Genomic DNA, 18,452 nt, shown 5'->3' on the forward strand with positions numbered 1-18,452 from the left:
TAGACGCTTCCACTTACAAAGTAAGGAGAAGAAAGCCGATAGGAACAAAAACGGGTTTCAACCCTTTTATAAATTTACCACCCCTACCGCCCGGTCTATTTCTCCACGTCGCTTTTCGTTTTGTTTCGCCCAAGGAGGAAGATTTTTGTGTACGCATTGCTTTGGGGTCGGTAATTATTCTGTTTTTCGTCTTTTTTTTCATGAATACCAGTCAAAATTTTTTTAAATCATCACTATAGATTTTCTAATGAGACTGTACGTCATTACGCTTTCAAATTTTATGAAACTTTTTAATTTCATCATTCTTTCTTTTGTTACTGTATTTTGAATGTTACTTTCCTAATTTAACAAACTTATATAACTTATAACTCGTTATCGAAAGTTAAATAGAGTTTGACACTTTGACAGTCCGTAACTCGGTCAAAACTAGATCTCCGTAATTGTCAAAATGGCAGAGTTATGAGGTATCAAATTTAAAATAGCAAATTTCGTGAACTGTCTAACTGTTAGTAAATGCTACAACTGTCTGTGTTTTAAAAGCACAGGGGTTCGTTCAGAAACAACGCTTCGACTGAAAAGAGAGCGTTTTCTTATCCCAGCACCGTTCAGAAATACTACTTTTTTACTCTACTCTGTGCGGTCTTAGTTTGGCTCTTAGTCGTTCAGAAACAATCGAAGCGAACAGAAAGAGTGCGCTTTGTTGTGCCCAAAACTCTATGGTTGGTTACTTTGGACATTATCAGGGCAATTTTATTAAACAAACACGTTAAAAAAAAAAAAAAAAATTAAGGTTATCTTTTTGTTGTGTCCAAATTAAGTTGTGTGAAACCACACTCTTGCTGGTTAGAATACGTCTCATATATTTCATAGTAAAATGTTGTGTAACAGAAAGGTACTGACTCAGATTCAATAAAAGAAGTGAATTATCTCACCGCTCAGTACGCTAACCCTCCACAGTCAGTGCGGACATTGGTCATTTCAATATTTTTTCTAGTTAGTCGGTAAAATTTATTAATCTAGTTAAGACATATTATTTATCTGTATCTTTTGGTATTATTAAAGTTTTTTAAAAAGAAGTCTTCTGGTGCATGACAGTTATTTGGCGCAGTCGGTAGGATATTTGGGGTCGATCGTATCGAACGATAGACTTTCGTGTGTAACGATTTACCGAATATCGAATTTTTGAGACTTTCCGTGCCGTGGTGTGTTGGATCTATCGAAGACGCAGCAGCCATTTAAGAAGACTGGGACTTGGAACCAATTCGTCCAGCTCCGCAATGATAACGTTTAGAAGAGGACTCCATTGCCAAATTTAGACCGTTAGCCTTATAGTACAATACTAAACGTAATGAAGATATTGATTGTTTGTTTTATGTAAGTACAATTGTTTGATGTCTTCCGATTCTGAAACCGAAGATTCACTTGAAACCGACTCTCAAATTTTTGAAACAGTTAGTCATAAATATGATATTTCTTTAAAAACCATCCGTTTTATCAAACGTTACAAATACATTTTCACAAAATAGTAACCAAGATAGTAATTTAGAAGCAAATATGTCGCAAGCATTTAACTCTGAATATCTCAAATGTGTTCCTGTTTTCGATGGAAACCCGAACGATCTGAATAGATACTTAGCAGTTTGTGAAGCCATTATAAATGAATGCTATGATAAAGCAAATCCCGGAAGCTTTAAAAATGTCTATCTGCTAAATTCGTTCATTTCGAAACTACAATCAAATGCTAAGTTAGTTATTAATATACAAAACGTAGCTACTTGGTATGATGTAAAAAGTACATTGACTCGAAATTTTGGAGACCAAAGAGACGAAGGCTGTCTGAATCGCGATCTTGGTATGATGAGGCAAAATCCTCAGGAACCTCCTCAACATTTTTACGATAGAATTTTAAATATTTTGAACTTATTGTGTGCATACATTGATCTTCATGAAACTACTGGTTTAGCTAAACAATTAAAACGAGATCTATATCAAAATCTGGCTCATAAGACATTCCTTTTTGGATTAAGAGAACCGCTAGCGACAACATTAAGATGTATAAAACCTGTTTCTCTTAGCGAAGCTTTACAGTACGTGTTGGCCAAAGATAATGCTCATTATTTCCAAAATCCTTCCTTCAAACCACCTATTAAGAATTCTTTTGGATCAAATGCTCAAAATATGACACCAGCACGCCCACACATAAAGAAAAATCAACCAATTCAAAGACACAGTAGTTTCCCAATAAACTTTCCTTTTAATAATGGAAATAATTTGACCAGAATGCAAAATTCATTTCCCACTGGTCCAATTCCAATACAGCTCAGACCTTCAATGAGGCCTCAAAGATATTTTACCAATTCTCAAGTATTTGGCTCACCAAGACCTCAAAATTCCAATTCAATTCGTAATACAAATGTGTTTAAACCTAATCCAAATAGACAACTTGACAAACCAATTCCAATGAGTTTATGCACTAGAAATAGTTATTCAATCATTCGTTTTTCACGTTTTCCTCAACCTTCCACTTCTTATAACCCACCTGCACACCAGAATTTTATTTCTGAGGAGTTATATAACACAGAAATTCAACAAGTAAATAACATGGAAGAACAGTTTACCGGAGCAGTTTCTGATCAATATGCATATTTTTATGATGAAGAAAGAGATAAGTTAACCAAAAGACAGTTTAACCAAAATACCTGTGAAATTGACAATGAAATTGTAAATTAAAATTTTTCAATATATATTCAATTTCATGCCTCTCGAGAATGAACAACGTAATATCACCACAAACGCCTCAAAAATTTTAATTTTTCCTGAGTATATTAGAGTGCTCATTGATTCCGGCTCAACAAAGTCATTCATTGACCCTGAAATTGCATTTAGGTTTTTTCCAAATTCTATAGTAAACGATCCATTTATTGTATCAACAGTTTTCAATCAATCTCAGAATGATTACAGTGCAATAATACCTGCACCTAAAATTTTCAATCTACCAGAAAATTTTAAATTGAAATTTTATCTATTTAAATTTCATGAATTATTTAATGGACATATTGGTTTACACATCCTCAAACAGTTAAAAGCTAATGTCGATTTTGAAGGAATTTCTTAATAACTCTTTATACTAAAATAAAAATATCATATCATAAACTAAAAAATTCCCAAAATTTAATAACTGTGTCACCTCGAACTGAACAGGTTATTCAAATTTGGACTTCAATAAAAAACGGCGAAATAATTATACCTTACCACAATTTTGATAACAATTGTGATATTCCAGAAAGTATTTCAATTGATTTCAATTGATTTTGATATTCAAATTGATTTTGAAACACTAAATTTAGGACTAAACTGAAATTATTTGTGTTTTAATTTTGTTTTTTTTTTAAATAATGCAGTATAAATGTGGGATCTGCAAGTGAGTTATCAATACCCAATGCGAAGATATTGCCTTACCTGAATGTTTTATCAACTATGCTGATGCACTTTATGATTTCGTAAAACATACCACTGACGGACATGACAATTTTGTTTGTATTTATTTATTGCCCATTATTCCGAAGAGTCCAAAATCGTTCAGAAATGTGCTCCCTAGTCAAAGTAGTCAGGGATAAACGATCCCAGCCAAACGCTCGGGTATTTAGTTTGTGTGATGATTACAGTGGTCAAAACTAGACCTCTGTAACGATCAACATGGCGGTGATACGAACTGTCAATGTCTGACAGCAATTTTACATTCTCCATTCGTTCCAACGTCCTAATTATTAGCATTTGCTATAACTAGAGTCGGGATTAAAAAGCACTAAAATCGTGAATATTGAAGGTTCTGGAATGCTTTAGAGGCATTTGAACATTTTTAGACGGTTTTTTTGGGAGCTTCTGGGAGAAAATTTTTAGACGGACTTTTGGGAGCTTCTAGACTAGTTGAAGAGTATTGAGCTAAAAGCTTTTGGAAGGTTCTAGATGGTTTTGAAAGGCTTCCGACTGTTTTAGGAATATTTTGGAGTTTCTGTAGAGTCTTGATATCTTTTCAGACTACTTCTACGAGCATTGAAGATTCTGGACTGATTTTATGGCATTTTAATCCTTGTAGACGGTTCTAGAAACTTTTAAACTGCTCTAAGAGGAAACTTTTAGACTGAATGATGAAATATTATAATATTTTGAAAGCTTCTAGACTGTTCTAAAAACTTTGGAAAGCGTTCTACTGTTTTAGAAGCATTTTAAAGTTTCTGTAGTATTTTGAATTCTTTTTAGACTAGTTTAGGAACATTTAGAAGGTTTTTGGAGAGTTTAAAAAGCATTGGACTGCTTTTAAAGCATTTGAAAACTTATGGACGGTTCTACAAACTTATGGAAGCTTTTAAACTGCTTTAGAAGCATACGGAAGCTTTTAGACTACCTTGATATTTTTTGAGAGCTTCTAGACTAGTTGAAGATCATTTAGAAGCCTATAGAGTGTTCTAAAAGCTTTTGGAAGTTTCTAGATTGTTTTTAAAGGCTTCCGACTGTTTTAGGAACATTTTGGAGTTTCTATAGTGTTTTGAAATCGTTTTAGACTACTTCTAGGAGCATTGAAAGTTCTGGACTGCTTTTAAGAAGTTTTAATCCTTGTAGACGGTTATAGAAACTTTTAAACTGCTCTAAGAGGAAAAGGAAACTTTTAGACTGAATGATGAAATATTTTGAGAGCTTCTATACTGTTCTAAAAGCTTTTGAAAGGCCTTCGACTACTTTAGAAGCAATTTAAAGTTTCTGTAGTATTTTGAATTATTTTTAGGCTACTTTAGGAGCATTTGGAAGGTTTTTGGAGAGTTTAAAAAGCATTGGACTGCTTTTAAAGCAATTGAAAACTTATGGACGGTTCTACAAACTTATGGAGATGGAACTTATGGAGAGCTTCTAGACTAGTTGAAGGTCATTTGGAAGCCTTTACAGTGTTCTAAAAGCTTTTGGAAGCTTCTAGACTGTTTTGGAAGGCTTTCGACTGCTTTAGAAGCATTTTGTAAAGCTTTTTGAAGTTTTTTGAGCATTTCTGTAAAGCTTTTTGAAGTTTCTAGTCTTCATTTTGGAGCTTTTATAGTGTTTTGGAATGTTTTTACATTTTTTTTAGACTACTTCAGAGCATTTGGAAGTTATTTGGTCAGTTTAAATTTGTAAATTAATACTTAACCATGTTGCAACAGATAATTGGTATGTTTTTGTCTCTCAGAAGGTTTCAATATCTCTATATAATTATTGCAATTGTAAATTAATCTATACAAAACAAAACCATACAAAAAATAGCAGCAAATAAGCACAAAAAACTAAATTAACCACACAAAGGAGAAAGAAGCAAAAAAATCTGTCAAAATGACGTGTTTTTGCGTAAATCTTTCACATTGGTTGTCAAACAGCAACATTACTAGAAATCCGGACTCTAACTATAACTCATTGACGTGATGGTCTAAACTTGTTTTCCTTCCGGTATATAAGACCAGGATCAACTTATTTCCAGCCTGGATTTTTTAAGGAACAAAAAGTTGTTACCGAACACTCGAAATGACAAATGAAGTTTAATCAAAACTACTCAGCAAGAAGCGAAAAGCCTGTCCCACTTTTGGTCAAACACCCGAACGTCGTCCAAATTAATTTATGGAGTGTTTCCAATTTCATGCCCGATTCATCACATGTCAGAGGACCAGGAATAAAGGGAAGCGCGGATGATTGCGGGAGGAGGGAAGTGAGGCGGCCTCCCACTGTCCCCAAGGTGCGCCCCGAGTATCGGCCCACAATAGATAATTAGTTTGATCGGCGAACTACACTTGACATTTAATAGTAATCACGATGTGGTGGCAAGTGGTCTGTAAATCTTCCACCTTTTGAGCAAACCTAATGAAGGCGATATAGAACTGAGATGGTCTCCAAATTGCTACTTGAATATTTGAAATATTGAAACTTAAAAAAAACAAGATTTTTTTAAACGTAGAATGAGTCCATGTTCTTAAACAATGACAACGTCATCTCTCTTTTAAGTCAGACCAGATATTTTTTCCAAAAATTGTCAAAAAGAGTCAACATTATTGTTTACCTGGAAAAATGTACAGGGTGAGTCAACGATAGAGTAAAGTTCACTTGTGTCGAAATTTAGGACAAAATATCGCTTACAAAAGTTTTAGAGAATGTTCAGGTGCATAGTTTAAAATTATTTCTGAGTATACCCGGTGGTCCAATAAAGCGTGGCAAGTATAACTACTTTTTTTTTAATGGAACACCTTGTATATTTATACATATTTGGGTTCTCTATGTTATCATAAACATATTTTATATAACATGTCCTATGCTTATCTCTAACCGTTTTTGACATATTAATTTTTGAATATAAATGTTCTTCATGCTGTAATTTTTTTTACTCTTAAGATTTTTTGACAACTGTCAAATTTAAAAAATACCAAGGTTAGATAGGGCATGAAAAGTTAAGATAGGAACATGCAATCCTTTTTGTTCTGACTCGATCCGTTTGAGAGCTATAGCCCTACAAAGTCTTAAATTTGTTATTTTCAAAAAATAATATGTCAAAAACGGTTAGAGATAAGCACAAGTGAAATAATCAACTTTACTCTATCGTTGACTCACCCTGTACAGTTGACGATTGTTGATTCGATCTTGTCATTCTCTTTTCTTTCGCAAAATTCTAATTTTTTTGTTAAATGTTTAGGTACTTAATAAATTTGAATTTTTTTACTTTATCAAACTGTAACCCCAGGAACTCGGAAACGCTGAATATGTGTTATCTCCACTACTTTCTTAAATGAGATAAAAAGCAATGTTTAAGCAAAATACAACATATTTTTCTAATACATTTTGTCTTCAGACAATGTATCTAAACAACATATTAGATTTATGACAAGCGGTCTCTTTCTCTAATCACATAGTTTTTACCTAAAAAATAAAAAGAAAATTAATATTAGTGTCTTCATATGATTGACAAACTTGCCTTTATCTGATTTTATACAAAACATTATGTGCATTTCAATAGGAACTACATTGTCTGGATGATTTAATGGAATTCACAAAGAAATAATAATTATTTATTACAATATATTAACTTTTTAAGATCATCTAAATAGAAGGTACGTACAGTGGGAGGTCGGCAAGTAGCCGGAGGTCAGTAAATGGGTGCAGTACCATGGATTCTTCTTGCATAAAACCAGCATAATACCGAGTGGGTGTTCCATCAACGTACTAAACTGAAAACAGTGTGTGGTAATCCCAATAATATGCTCTCTATTGTTAATATACCAGGAAGAATCCTTTTACATTGCTACAATACTATTAATCAGGACTGATGTGTGGTACTGATTAGTGATTAGCCTATTGGTAACGGAAACTTTTAATCAAATCAATACAAAATGTTCGGTTTTCTGTTATAGTTCTGAATTAAGCTTAACCTTATAGTTTCATAAATGTCAGTTTAGACTGTTATTTATGAAAACTCTTTGGGTTTAGATGGTCGATGGTAGAAACACACGTGCTTTACCGTAATGACGTTTGCCAGATCACGTATGAGATATGGCTAGGACGTTATTGTTCAGAAATACTGAGGAATGTGCACGCACAAAATTATACCTCCAATGAGATATATGAAGCATGAAGTTATCTCGGTGCCATCGTCATTCTACTCTCCGTTCTTAAATTATTAACATATAATTTAGAGTTGAAGAAAATTCCCACAGAGTTTTATACAAAAGTCGTGCGGGTACGTAGCTTTATAATATATCGGACCGTGTGTTTGTTTTGGTTTTTTTTTCTTTCTTTTATGAAGACAAAATGCCCATTTAGTCGGATAATAGTTTCGGAAGGCAACTAATAAAAAGAATTGAAGCAATAAAATAAGAAACATTAAATTAATATAAAGGGAGGAAACTGTTTAATGCATTTGAATAATTTGAAGACATGCTTATAACGAATTCAAAGGCTCACATAACAAACCTGACAAATATCTAGTTAACTTATATAGATGGCTCTAATCACACATCACATTTAACAAAAAAGCTTGCATTATTTTTTAATAAAGTACCGTGTCTAAATTTGATATATAGATTTGAAAGGAACGAATTATTTTACACTAACAAGTTATAATCTATAAAAGTGCGACTCTTTTCTCTAAAAAATATCTCGAGATTTGCAGTTAAATTCTTTGATGTATATCTTATTTTATAGAAATGACAGGTTGTCTTAAATAGTATATTAAGTATCAGGAACAGTAAGTAAGTGTTACTTACTCTAATTTTTCTGAGATCAGTAAGACTGTTACTGTTCGTGATGCTTACACTATTTTTTGTACGACTTTCTGCAAATTATCCAAATTTTTATGTTATTTAATAAAATACAAATATTTGAAGCTGAACAGTAAGTATAAACATTAAATCAGTTACTAGGGTTGTCGAACGAAAATCCGTTGTTGCCACTGACTTCATGTAGATGCGGCAACGCTGAAATCACGAAAATATTAATTTTAGATTAATTTTGTTTCCTAGATATAGTACCTCGCATTCTTAGTTGGCCACCGTGTACTTGTACAAAGTTTAAAAGGTGTATCTCTGACCAATTTTAAGAAAAAAAGTTATTATTAACATAGACACGTCTGGCCAAACCGTAATACATACATTTTTGATAACTGTGAAAAGATGATAAAAAAAAACTCAACAATATCTTTTTTTTTAAGTATTTTGGTTTCAGGGGCCTGCTAAGTCTATGTTTACTAGACTTGTGTTGTTTTTTGTAAATCTTGCACCAGCGTAAAGTTTTTAGAAAGTTTCCTATCTTTTCTGTTGTGTGTTTCAAATTTAATAATTTTTGTATTCTCAAAGCTTATATTAGAGTCCGGATATCTAGGAATTTTGCTTTTTATATACAATAATAAAAGCAACCAACTTTTGACATCCAATGTGAACGATTTACGCTAAAACACGTCATTTGACAGATTTGTTCATGCATTTTTTGCTTTTTTCTTGTTTTTGTGCCTAATTTAGATTTTTGTGCTTATTTGCTGCTACAATGCTACAATAGCAAAACAAAAAAACACATACAAACTACAGAACAAATTGCACTTAGACTAGTAACCAAGATTAGACATCCTCAAAACCCGCTACATAACCCAACCAACGAATTACTCTACGAACGGACACAAATGACAAAAATAACAGAACGATTAACGAAACTAGAGGCAAAATGGAAAGGCAACCCCCACAACTGGACAATTATAAACCCCATCTCCCTCACAAGACCAAATAGACAATCTCGCTACGCCTTTCCTCAATATACTCTGTTGGAACATTTTACCTAAAAAAAAACGAACTATTAATTTTATTTAACCTTTTCTTTGTAAAACATTATATATATTTTTTTTTTAACAAGTATTTAGTACATAAGTTTTGTTTCTGTAACATTGGCAGAAAGACCGGTAGGTCGATAGCCTTTTTCCTCGGAAATAAAGATGGTTTATATTATATATATATGCTGCTACAATTGCAATAGCTATAAAGATATTTAAGGTTTCTGAGAGACAAAAACATTACACCAATTATCTATTGCAAAATGGGTAAGTATAAATTTACAAATATAAACTGACCAAATTATTTGCAAATGCTTCGAAGTAGTCTAAAAAATGTAAAAACATTCCAAATCACTATGCAAAAGCTTACAAAACAGCTTAGAAGCTTCCAAAAGCTTTTAGAACAGTTTAAAAGCTTCCAAATGCTTTTCAACTTAATTATAAAAGCTCTCAAAAGATTTAAAGACTCTCTAAAAGCTTCCGTATGCTTCTAGAGCAGTTCAAGAGCTTCCTAAAGTTTCTAGAACCGTCTACAAGGTTTCAAATGCCTTAAAAGCAGTCCAGAACCTTCAATGCTCTTTAAACTGTTCAAAAACGTTCCAAATGCTCCTAAAGTAGTCTAAAAGGGCCATTTTAACTAATGGAGAACACGAATCTGGTGTCCGTTTTGCTGAGACTGCGGCCATTTTGTCACTGACTTTGAAATTAGAACATTTTTGACAGTTTTCAACACCCTTAAAAATTATATTTTGACAAATGACATTTTAGGTCACATTTTTACCATTAACCTAATCTAACTAAGGCAGTTAAAGACAAGAAATTTTAAAAATTCTAAAATTTTCCAAACAAAGTTTACCCTTTAAAAATTTAAAAAAATCGAGTTTTTTACGTTTCAAGGTAGACCGGTGCGTTGTACGTAAAATGTTATATTTAATGAAAGTTGCATCTCATTGAAGGGGCATACGACATGCTGAAAATTTCACCCTGCTAACTCAAACCGTTTTCGAGATATTTAAAGCGGGATTCTCTAGCGGCGAGACTGGGAAAGTTAGCAGTAACCGCTCAACGTCACGTGATAGCTCTAATCATTAGCTACTTCCGATCATATTGTGTCTATACGGAACGTTTCAAATAATCAAGTTATTCGTAGTTTTTTGGAAAAAAGCACCGAAATTTTGTCCAAATGACCGCCTACTGAATTAAAGTGGTTTTTAGTAAATATTTCGAAAACCATCAGATTTACATAAAAATTACAACAGTGCAAAATTGTTCTTAATGGACCACTAAACCAAACTACGTAACGTTTGAACTTCAATACAGTTGTTTGCATACGGGGTGTGCAACCTTCCAAATGCTCCTGCTGCTTTTAGAACCGTCTAAAAGATTCCAAATGCTCTTCAACTAGTCTAGAAGCCTTTGCCTAGTTTCCAAATGCCTCTAAATCATTCCAAATGCTTCTCAAGTAGTTAAAAGAAATTTTGAAATTTTCGAAAACGGTCAAAATCTTCCGTATACTTTTAAAGCAGTTTAAATGCTTCAATTCTTAAACTGGACTTAAAAAATTTTGCATCTCTGAAAGAGTGCTTCTGTAAAGCTTTTCTACAGATTTTTATGCTTATTTGAGGAAAAAAAAATTTTGCTTTTTAAGTGTTTTTTTCACGATTTTAGTGCTTTTTAATCCGGACTCTACTTATTATTAACTTGTAAAATTTTTTTTGATGTAGAGTAATATCTAAAAAAATTTAGTTTATTATTTTCTTCAAGTTCTATAATAAATTTATTAGTTTCTATATTCCATGTATTTTAGCTGCTATGGTAATACGTGTTATAGGATAATTAAGCAATCATTGTGTCGTCAGACTTTTTAATCGTTTTTTCTGGTAAAAAAATAGAAAAAAAAAAATGTATCATAACTTATAGCACATCCTGTATAAATGCATTAATAATTAAAACATTTATTGGACTATAGTCAACAATCTACACGAACCCAACAGACAGAGATAAATTTAATCTCTATAACGTACTTAAAATGAATTCTAATTTTGATATCAGTACTTACCAGAACAACAATGTCAATTTAAATGTAATATAGTACCTACTTTGGTTCATAGTGTTCGAATAGCACTTAATCCTGGTGAAAAAAATAAGGTAAGCTATGGCAAAAATCAAAGTAAAATGTGTTGACGTAACAATGTGTGACATACCTATATGTCACATAATATCTAATACCTAATAGTATAGGTTTTATGAAATGAATGTAAAAATGACTGTAGAAGATAAGGTAAAAACCTAAAAAATACTATCTTAAGTATTATATAGCATATCAATTATAACTAACTAGTACAGAGGAAACGTGTACTGCTCTAATTTTTTCGTAACTTACTGCTTGCAGGGACTGGTACGTCCATCGATGTACCGACAGTGGCCATCCGATGGTTCTAATGAGATCTCTTGCAGATACGACCGCGGCTCACATAAAATAATATAGTATTTCATTCGGTCATATTACTGTTTTTACAGCTTCACGAGCTTTTAATTTTCAAGCCCGCTCAGTACCGAATCGGAAGTGCACTTACGAATGAAATTGAAATGGAAAACTGGAAATTACTTCTTCAAGTAGATTACATACCACAAATATGATTTGACATATAACGGCAGTTGTTGGTATTTCCAAAAATTTCTTTAGATTTGTACGTATGGTCCATTTACTTTCCCGTGGCGGTTACGTCATCATTTGCCTTTTTTGTCTATTACATGCGTTCCGAGCGCGATAGAATTTTGACGTCATCTAGTCACGTCGGCAATGAATCAGGACGACAAGGCTCGGAAAATCGGCGGCCATTGTTGACAAAAAGTAAACAAAGAGACATTTTTTATTTTTGTGTAAAATGTGTATTTTACAATATTTTAAGGAGTATTTTGTTTTAACTTGTTTTTAACTGCGATACTACGTGTGAGACTAGATAATGTGTGTGTGTTTCGGTAGTCAGTTTTGAAAATTTCACCTTCTTAATACACTTTACAACTATCAAGGGGCCCAGTGAAACATTCGGAAGGAACTAGAGTTTGTGGAACAGAAAAGGATGCCTTTTCTAATAGAAAACACTGTCACAATGAAACAGCCCATATATTTACTTACTCCCAAGAAGAGTTTTTACAAGAACACTACAAAAACCAAGTTTATTCAAGCCAGTGGTTCTCGAAGAAACATGGATATAGAGTAAAGGTGTACATATTTAGCAGAAGCTGACAAGGTGATTTACCTAATACTATAAAAAGGACTCTGGTAGAGGTATTAATGAGCTGCTAATACTAAATAGCTTATGTTTCAGGTACCTTGCCTAATCTGGAGTTTGTTTATCATGCTTTGAAAGGGTCCAAATTTAAAAAGTCCCATTATCAATTGCTCTAAAAGACTCTAAACAAAAGGTGTTTGAAGCTATGGTTATAATGGTGTTGTCAAAATTCATATGCAGAGTGTTGAAAAAACAAATTTCTAATAAGTTTCAGGTAATATTAGAAAGATACAAGCTAGAAACAGACGGTGCTACTGTTAAATACTTTTACATCAGATAGTAGGTTAAAATACTATTTTAATTGTATTATTTACACATTATGAAATATACAAATAAAATCTTTAAAAAGTATACTCAATTTTCTTTTTTATCTAAGAAGTCTAGTTTTAGATAATTTCTTTAACTGAGGTACCTACCTGCTCTTACAATAAATTGAACTGAAATTGAAAAAACATGTTAAATAAATCACACAACAAAACCAAATTGATATGTATTTAATGCTGGGTTAATTTACAAAAGGAAATAAATAAGCAATCTATATCACAAAACCAAGAAGCAAGTTCTTAAAACACCAACAATTCTGTTGTTATAAGTTAAAACACTGCATTAGGATTTAATAGTCCCCAGGATAGACACATTGCCTTTCCTTTCTTCCAAATTTTATGGAATAATTCTTGAAACGTTGGTATTGGGCTGTTAATGACTCGTTTGAATGCACCTATCTGTGATGTTCTTTCCAGATAATTTAAATTGAATGTGGTTGTTGTTCCCAAGCCAAAGTTTGATTGGAACTTTCCGTCTTTGTTTACCACCAAATGTTGCAAGTTTTCTAGTTTGGTGAAGAAAAATCTTAAATTCTACGAAGGTCTCGCAATAACAACACTAATTAATAAACTTAAACAACCCTAAATTAAGTTTCAAACTTTTTAAAATTCCTAACCTCAAAATGTTGTTTAGAAGGTTTAGCCGACTGTCAGTTGGGACTGTGCCCTATCTATGTTGCCACATCTTCCACGAGCAGATGTGAACCTGGTGTATTGTTTGTTGCAGTAATAAACGGACCGATGAATTATACAGATTTCGAAAAAAAAGCATTTATTGCATGCAAAACATGTGAGATTCTTAGAATGTTTTTTTTCAAAACAATGTAGTTTTCTCATTTTCATTTATAATTGCTTAATGAAAGATACATATTTTGAGGTTTAAAGGAGGAATTTGTCAATACGGCAACGTCCAAACAGGTGATTAAAAAGATGGATAGCCTAGCTTGTAATAAACGACGTGCGTAAATTTCAATATGGCGGAGCAAGTTGTTACTTTGACTGTGACATTTTTTTGCACGATCTGTCACAGTAACCATTAACATTTAACAGACGTGCTTAACAGAGGCGAGAAATGACGGTTACGTCAATTTAAATCGTAAGAAAGGTCATGCTATTAGAGATTAGTCAAAAGATGTCAATGTCACGCGAGTTTTCAGTCAGAAACCAGTTAGGAATTGCCTCTAACAGATTTTAAATCAATGAAATTGAACTTCTCAGTTAAGTGGTTTTTGCCAATGGATCACATCATCAACATTTTAGAATCAGCCACACTTAGCTAGTTGTAGAACTTCTCAAAATTAAAAATGTTACCGGGTGATAGATCTCAAAAAAAGTTAATAGTCTCTCTTCATTTGTAAGAGCTATCACAGTTTAAATTGTGAAATAGCTATTTATGTAACCAGTTACGAAAAGATCGATTTTGTGTAACGAATGAATGTTTGTAGGGCGAGCGCAGCGAGGTCCTACAATTTGAATGAGTTACACAATAAGACATTTTCGAAACGTGTTGCATACATAATTTTTTCTAATTTTGACCACAAAGCGGTAAAAACCATCTTTTAAAGTGATTTAACACAAATATTCACTTTCATAGCACCTTGTATAAACAGTGACAACGACATGTTATGATGGATGTCGCCCATATGTTTCTACGGAAATGCATAAAACAGGGAGTGATGAAATGAACTTTTCATAACTAGTTACATAAAGTGATACTTTATGTAACTAGTTACATAAAGTAAAACGTTTTGTCACTCTAATCAGTTTTGAAAAGTGTCACTTTATATGCCAAAATTAGAAAAATGTTATTTTTCAAACGTCTATATAGGTTATGTTACACAAATAATTTAACCGTCGTATGCACCAAATATATTTAAACAATAACTCCTGCTATTGTAGAGAGAAGGATTCAGGAACATAGTCGCAAAAAAAGCAAACAATCAAGTCGTATGTACTGGAAAACAATTCTAGTTCAAAGCACGATATGATTACGATCTAGTACTCGACATATATCATTGCGAGCATTATTATTGCTATTTGTTACTAATGATTTTGTGTGCTCGACTCGGTCGTGCATCATTACTCATTAATACAGTTCGTAGTGATATTTACTGCGTGCACCACAACCGAACGGTACGTACTTCAATCGGACGACTTACCAATTACCTTTTTACATTTGAAAAAATCTACTCGTCGTCACGTTTTTGTCGGGCTTTTTCATCATATACGGTAACATATTTTATGTCTTCATTTTCCTGGCTTGAAAGCCAACCAATTATACCAACCGTTGATTTGAGATGCATGTTTCATTTGAATGCAAATATATTGGAAGTAAGCGTTTATTAGTTGCCTCATAAACATTTTCATGCATATTTTGTGTTTGTAGTTAAATTGTGTATACGGTATCATGTCGGTGAATTGATCAGAAAAAATATTTATTATTTGTTTTAGAAAAGTGGAATATTTGTGCATGTATGTTCCATCAGGGTGCGTATTCTTGATACGAGGGAAGGGAATTATCAAGCGAAAGGCCTGTAGAATGTGACAGGAACCCGCCATTGTCAGCTTCTTCTGTCACATTCTATCAACACTTCTCTTGAGAATTCCGTTCCCAGCTTTCAAGAATATGCCCCCAAGGTTACACAATTAAAGACTAGAAAAATAGGAAAATGCTATTTATTTCACGCAATATTCCCTTTTAATTCAAAGTTGTATAAACTGTTGAAGCAAGAAGTGATTGACAAATTTTAAATTTCCTGAAGAGTTTCGAAAAGTACAAGTTTATATCAACGTGTCAACAGTTTTGCAAAGTGTCACTTTATACGTAAAAATTGGAAAAACAAAATTTAAGATGACTACTAAACGCACATATTTTAATTGTAGTTAAGAGCATATAGTGCATTAATTATAAACTGGTAGGTGTAATTACTTTCAGGCTTTTCGTAAACATGTATTTATAGTTTATTTATAAATGGCATTGAAAGTTAAAAATTAAAACATATATGCGAAAAACCAGATAAAATAGTATGATGTAACAAGGTAATAGACAGGTAAATGTTTTAAGACAAATTAACAAGCAAACAATCACATGACTATATTTAAGGCTAAAATGTAATCTATAACGTCACATGACAGTTTTTACGTTTAGAATGAGTTAAATTCGTCACTCTTACAGCACTAGTTACGTAATATACTAATTACCTGCGACCTCAGTGTAAATAGCTATTTACGCATAGTTTTTCGTTATGTAATGAACAGTTGTAAAAAAACGCACAGCTGTAAAAAAAGCGCACAGTTTTAAGATCGGTCACAAACTATCGCTCTAATGCTGGGAAAAATTGATTTTGTTTACATTTCGTCCTTTATCACTTTGTCTAGAATATTTATCTGCAATAGCAAACACATCAAGTAATATTACTGAAAGTTTTTTCTTTCTTCTTAATAACTGCAATGTCACCTTAAATAATTATTTCAAGAACAACTTTAATAATTATTTAAGTAACATGATTTGTAAATTTTTTTATAACGTTATTATTTTTTTCTTTAGTGGCCCTATGATTAGTACAAATAGGATGTCAATACGTTGAAAATATACTTTTTTTAATGAAAAGTTACTCTGAGTTATATGAATTGCGAAAACAGGACTTTCCATTTGGTCCTAGGTAAAGTATAGTACGTAACACGTGCTCTAAGGCATTTTACGCACTCATGGAATTATACCCTCGCCGCTACGCGGCTTTGTGCGTAACTTTTTCCATATATCTATCCACTATTACGTCCGCTATTAAATTATTGCATGTTAGATGCTGACAGTATTTTTCAGCTTTTATCTACCAATACTCACTATTTTTTTATATTTTTCAGCACAGAACTTCTGGACAACATGTTTCTTATAGTCTTAATTTGCATTGTCTCCTCTTTCTACTTGTACATCATCTGGTTACAAACTTACTGGCAACGCAAAAAACTACCAGTTACAAGCCCAGAGTTCCTGTTTGGTCACGTTAAAAAATTAGTCACTAAACAAGCATCATTAGGACAATGCAGCCTGGATTATTACAGAAACTTAAAGAAAATGGGTGCAAAACATGGAGGAATCTACATTTTTCTATCCCCTGTCTACGTTCCAATAGAGCCGGCACTAGTTAAGAGAATTCTTCAAACGGATTTCGACAGTTTTTCATCACACGGCACCTATCACCATCCTAAAGACATTTTAAGTATGAACCTGTTCAATCTGGACGGTGATAATTGGAAAAAACTAAAAGAAAAACTGTCGCCCAGTTTCACTTCAAGTAAAATGAAACTCATGTTTGAAATTGTAGATCAGAAAACTGTAGGTTTGGTTAAACTGGTAAAAATGCAAACTTCTAGCACATCCATCAATATGACTGAAATATTGCAACGTTTTACAATTGATGTTATTGGAAGTTGTGCATTAGGAATTGAGTGTAACGCTTTAGAAAATAATGATAGCGACTTCAGAAAATATGCCACCAAAGTTTTGGAACCTAACGGAGTTGGTTTGGGACTCAAATTTCTGTTGCCTTGGAACCTTTTAGGAAACTTGGGATTCAAAGATTTTGGTCTCCAAGTCAGTGAATACTTTACCAAATTAATGACAGAAACTATCAAGTGTAGAGACAACCAATCAACTCCACGAAAAGATCTATTAGAGTTGCTTTTGATGCAGAGACGTCAAACTAATGACGGTTTATCGCACAATGATATCATAGCTCAGTGCTTTATATTCTTTTTTGCTGGTTTTGAAACTTCCGCCACCACTATGAGTTTTGCCTTACTTGAACTAGCCCACAACGAAGATGTTCAGAGTCAGTTAAGAAATGAGATTGAAGAGGTTATGGAAGAAAACGGAGGAAAGTTGTGTTATGAAGCTGTTTCTAAAATGAGGTACCTGGATATGGTTGTTAAAGGTACTCAAACTTTAATTAGAATAATTGTACAAAACTTAATTGCACTTTTGGTGTAGAAACTTTAAGGAAACATCCACCAGTACCAGTTCTGCCTAGAATATGCACCAAAAACTATAAGGTACCTGGTACTGATATCACTATAGACCAGGGCACTGTATTAAACATACCAATTTTGGGAATTCACTCAGACCCAGAATTTTACCCAAACCCCGATCAGTTTGATCCAGATAGGTTTAAAAGTCATTCTTCCAGACCTGAATTCAGCTTCATACCTTTTGGTGAAGGACCTCGAATGTGCATAGGTAGAATACTTTCATTCATACTTTTCAAATTTAGTTAAAAAACGCATTTTTAGGATATCGATTTGGGCTTTTACAAGCTAAAATGGGTTTAACCGCTCTAGTTAAGCACTTCAAGTTTTCTCCAAGTGATAGAACCAAGTTGCCTGTTGAGGTGGAAGGGGGGAGTATTTTGCTAACTCCCAAGGGAGGAATTTGGATTAAGGCTGTAGAGCTTTGAAAAACAATAAAACAATTGTATTCTTAATAATATTATGTCAAATTAAAGTTACTTTAAAATA

General features: G+C 32.9%; 1 protein-coding gene across 3 annotated transcripts; it reads left to right on the top strand.

Moving 5' to 3' along the window:
- The first annotated feature begins 11,322 nt into the window (after positions 1–11,322).
- Positions 11,323–18,452, top strand: LOC145725453 (cytochrome P450 6a2-like). 3 transcript variants are annotated; one of them, XM_081974229.1, is made up of 4 exons: positions 11,323–11,467; positions 16,803–17,872; positions 17,929–18,174; positions 18,228–18,452. In XM_081974229.1, the coding sequence occupies exons 2-4, from the start codon at positions 16,822–16,824 to the stop codon at positions 18,389–18,391; spliced, it is 1,461 nt and encodes a 486-aa protein (XP_081830355.1). In that variant the 5' UTR covers positions 11,323–11,467; positions 16,803–16,821; the 3' UTR covers positions 18,392–18,452. The 3 variants fall into 3 exon arrangements, with proteins under 3 accessions (XP_081830355.1, XP_081830346.1, XP_081830364.1); XM_081974220.1 differs by lacking the exon at positions 11,323–11,467 and adding an exon at positions 14,917–15,071; XM_081974238.1 differs by lacking the exon at positions 11,323–11,467 and adding an exon at positions 14,967–15,071 and having other exon boundaries at positions 16,808–17,872.

Source organism: Ips typographus, linkage group LG1 (genome assembly GCF_016097725.1).
Source record: "Ips typographus isolate SLU linkage group LG1, UJ_Ityp_2.0, whole genome shotgun sequence".
Taxonomy (NCBI): domain Eukaryota; kingdom Metazoa; phylum Arthropoda; class Insecta; order Coleoptera; family Curculionidae; genus Ips; species Ips typographus.

What these genes read in the sequence shown, in the direction of transcription:
- LOC145725453 (XM_081974229.1), top strand. Translation starts at nt 16,822, where the DNA reads ATGTTTCTTATAGTCTTAATTTGCATTGTCTCCTCTTTCTACTTGTAC. An exon ending in CCTGGATATGGTTGTTAAAG is followed by an intron (nt 17,873 to 17,928) that starts GTACTCAAACTT and finishes CTTTTGGTGTAG; the next exon opens with AAACTTTAAGGAAACATCCA. An exon ending in AGGACCTCGAATGTGCATAG is followed by an intron (nt 18,175 to 18,227) that starts GTAGAATACTTT and finishes ACGCATTTTTAG; the next exon opens with GATATCGATTTGGGCTTTTA.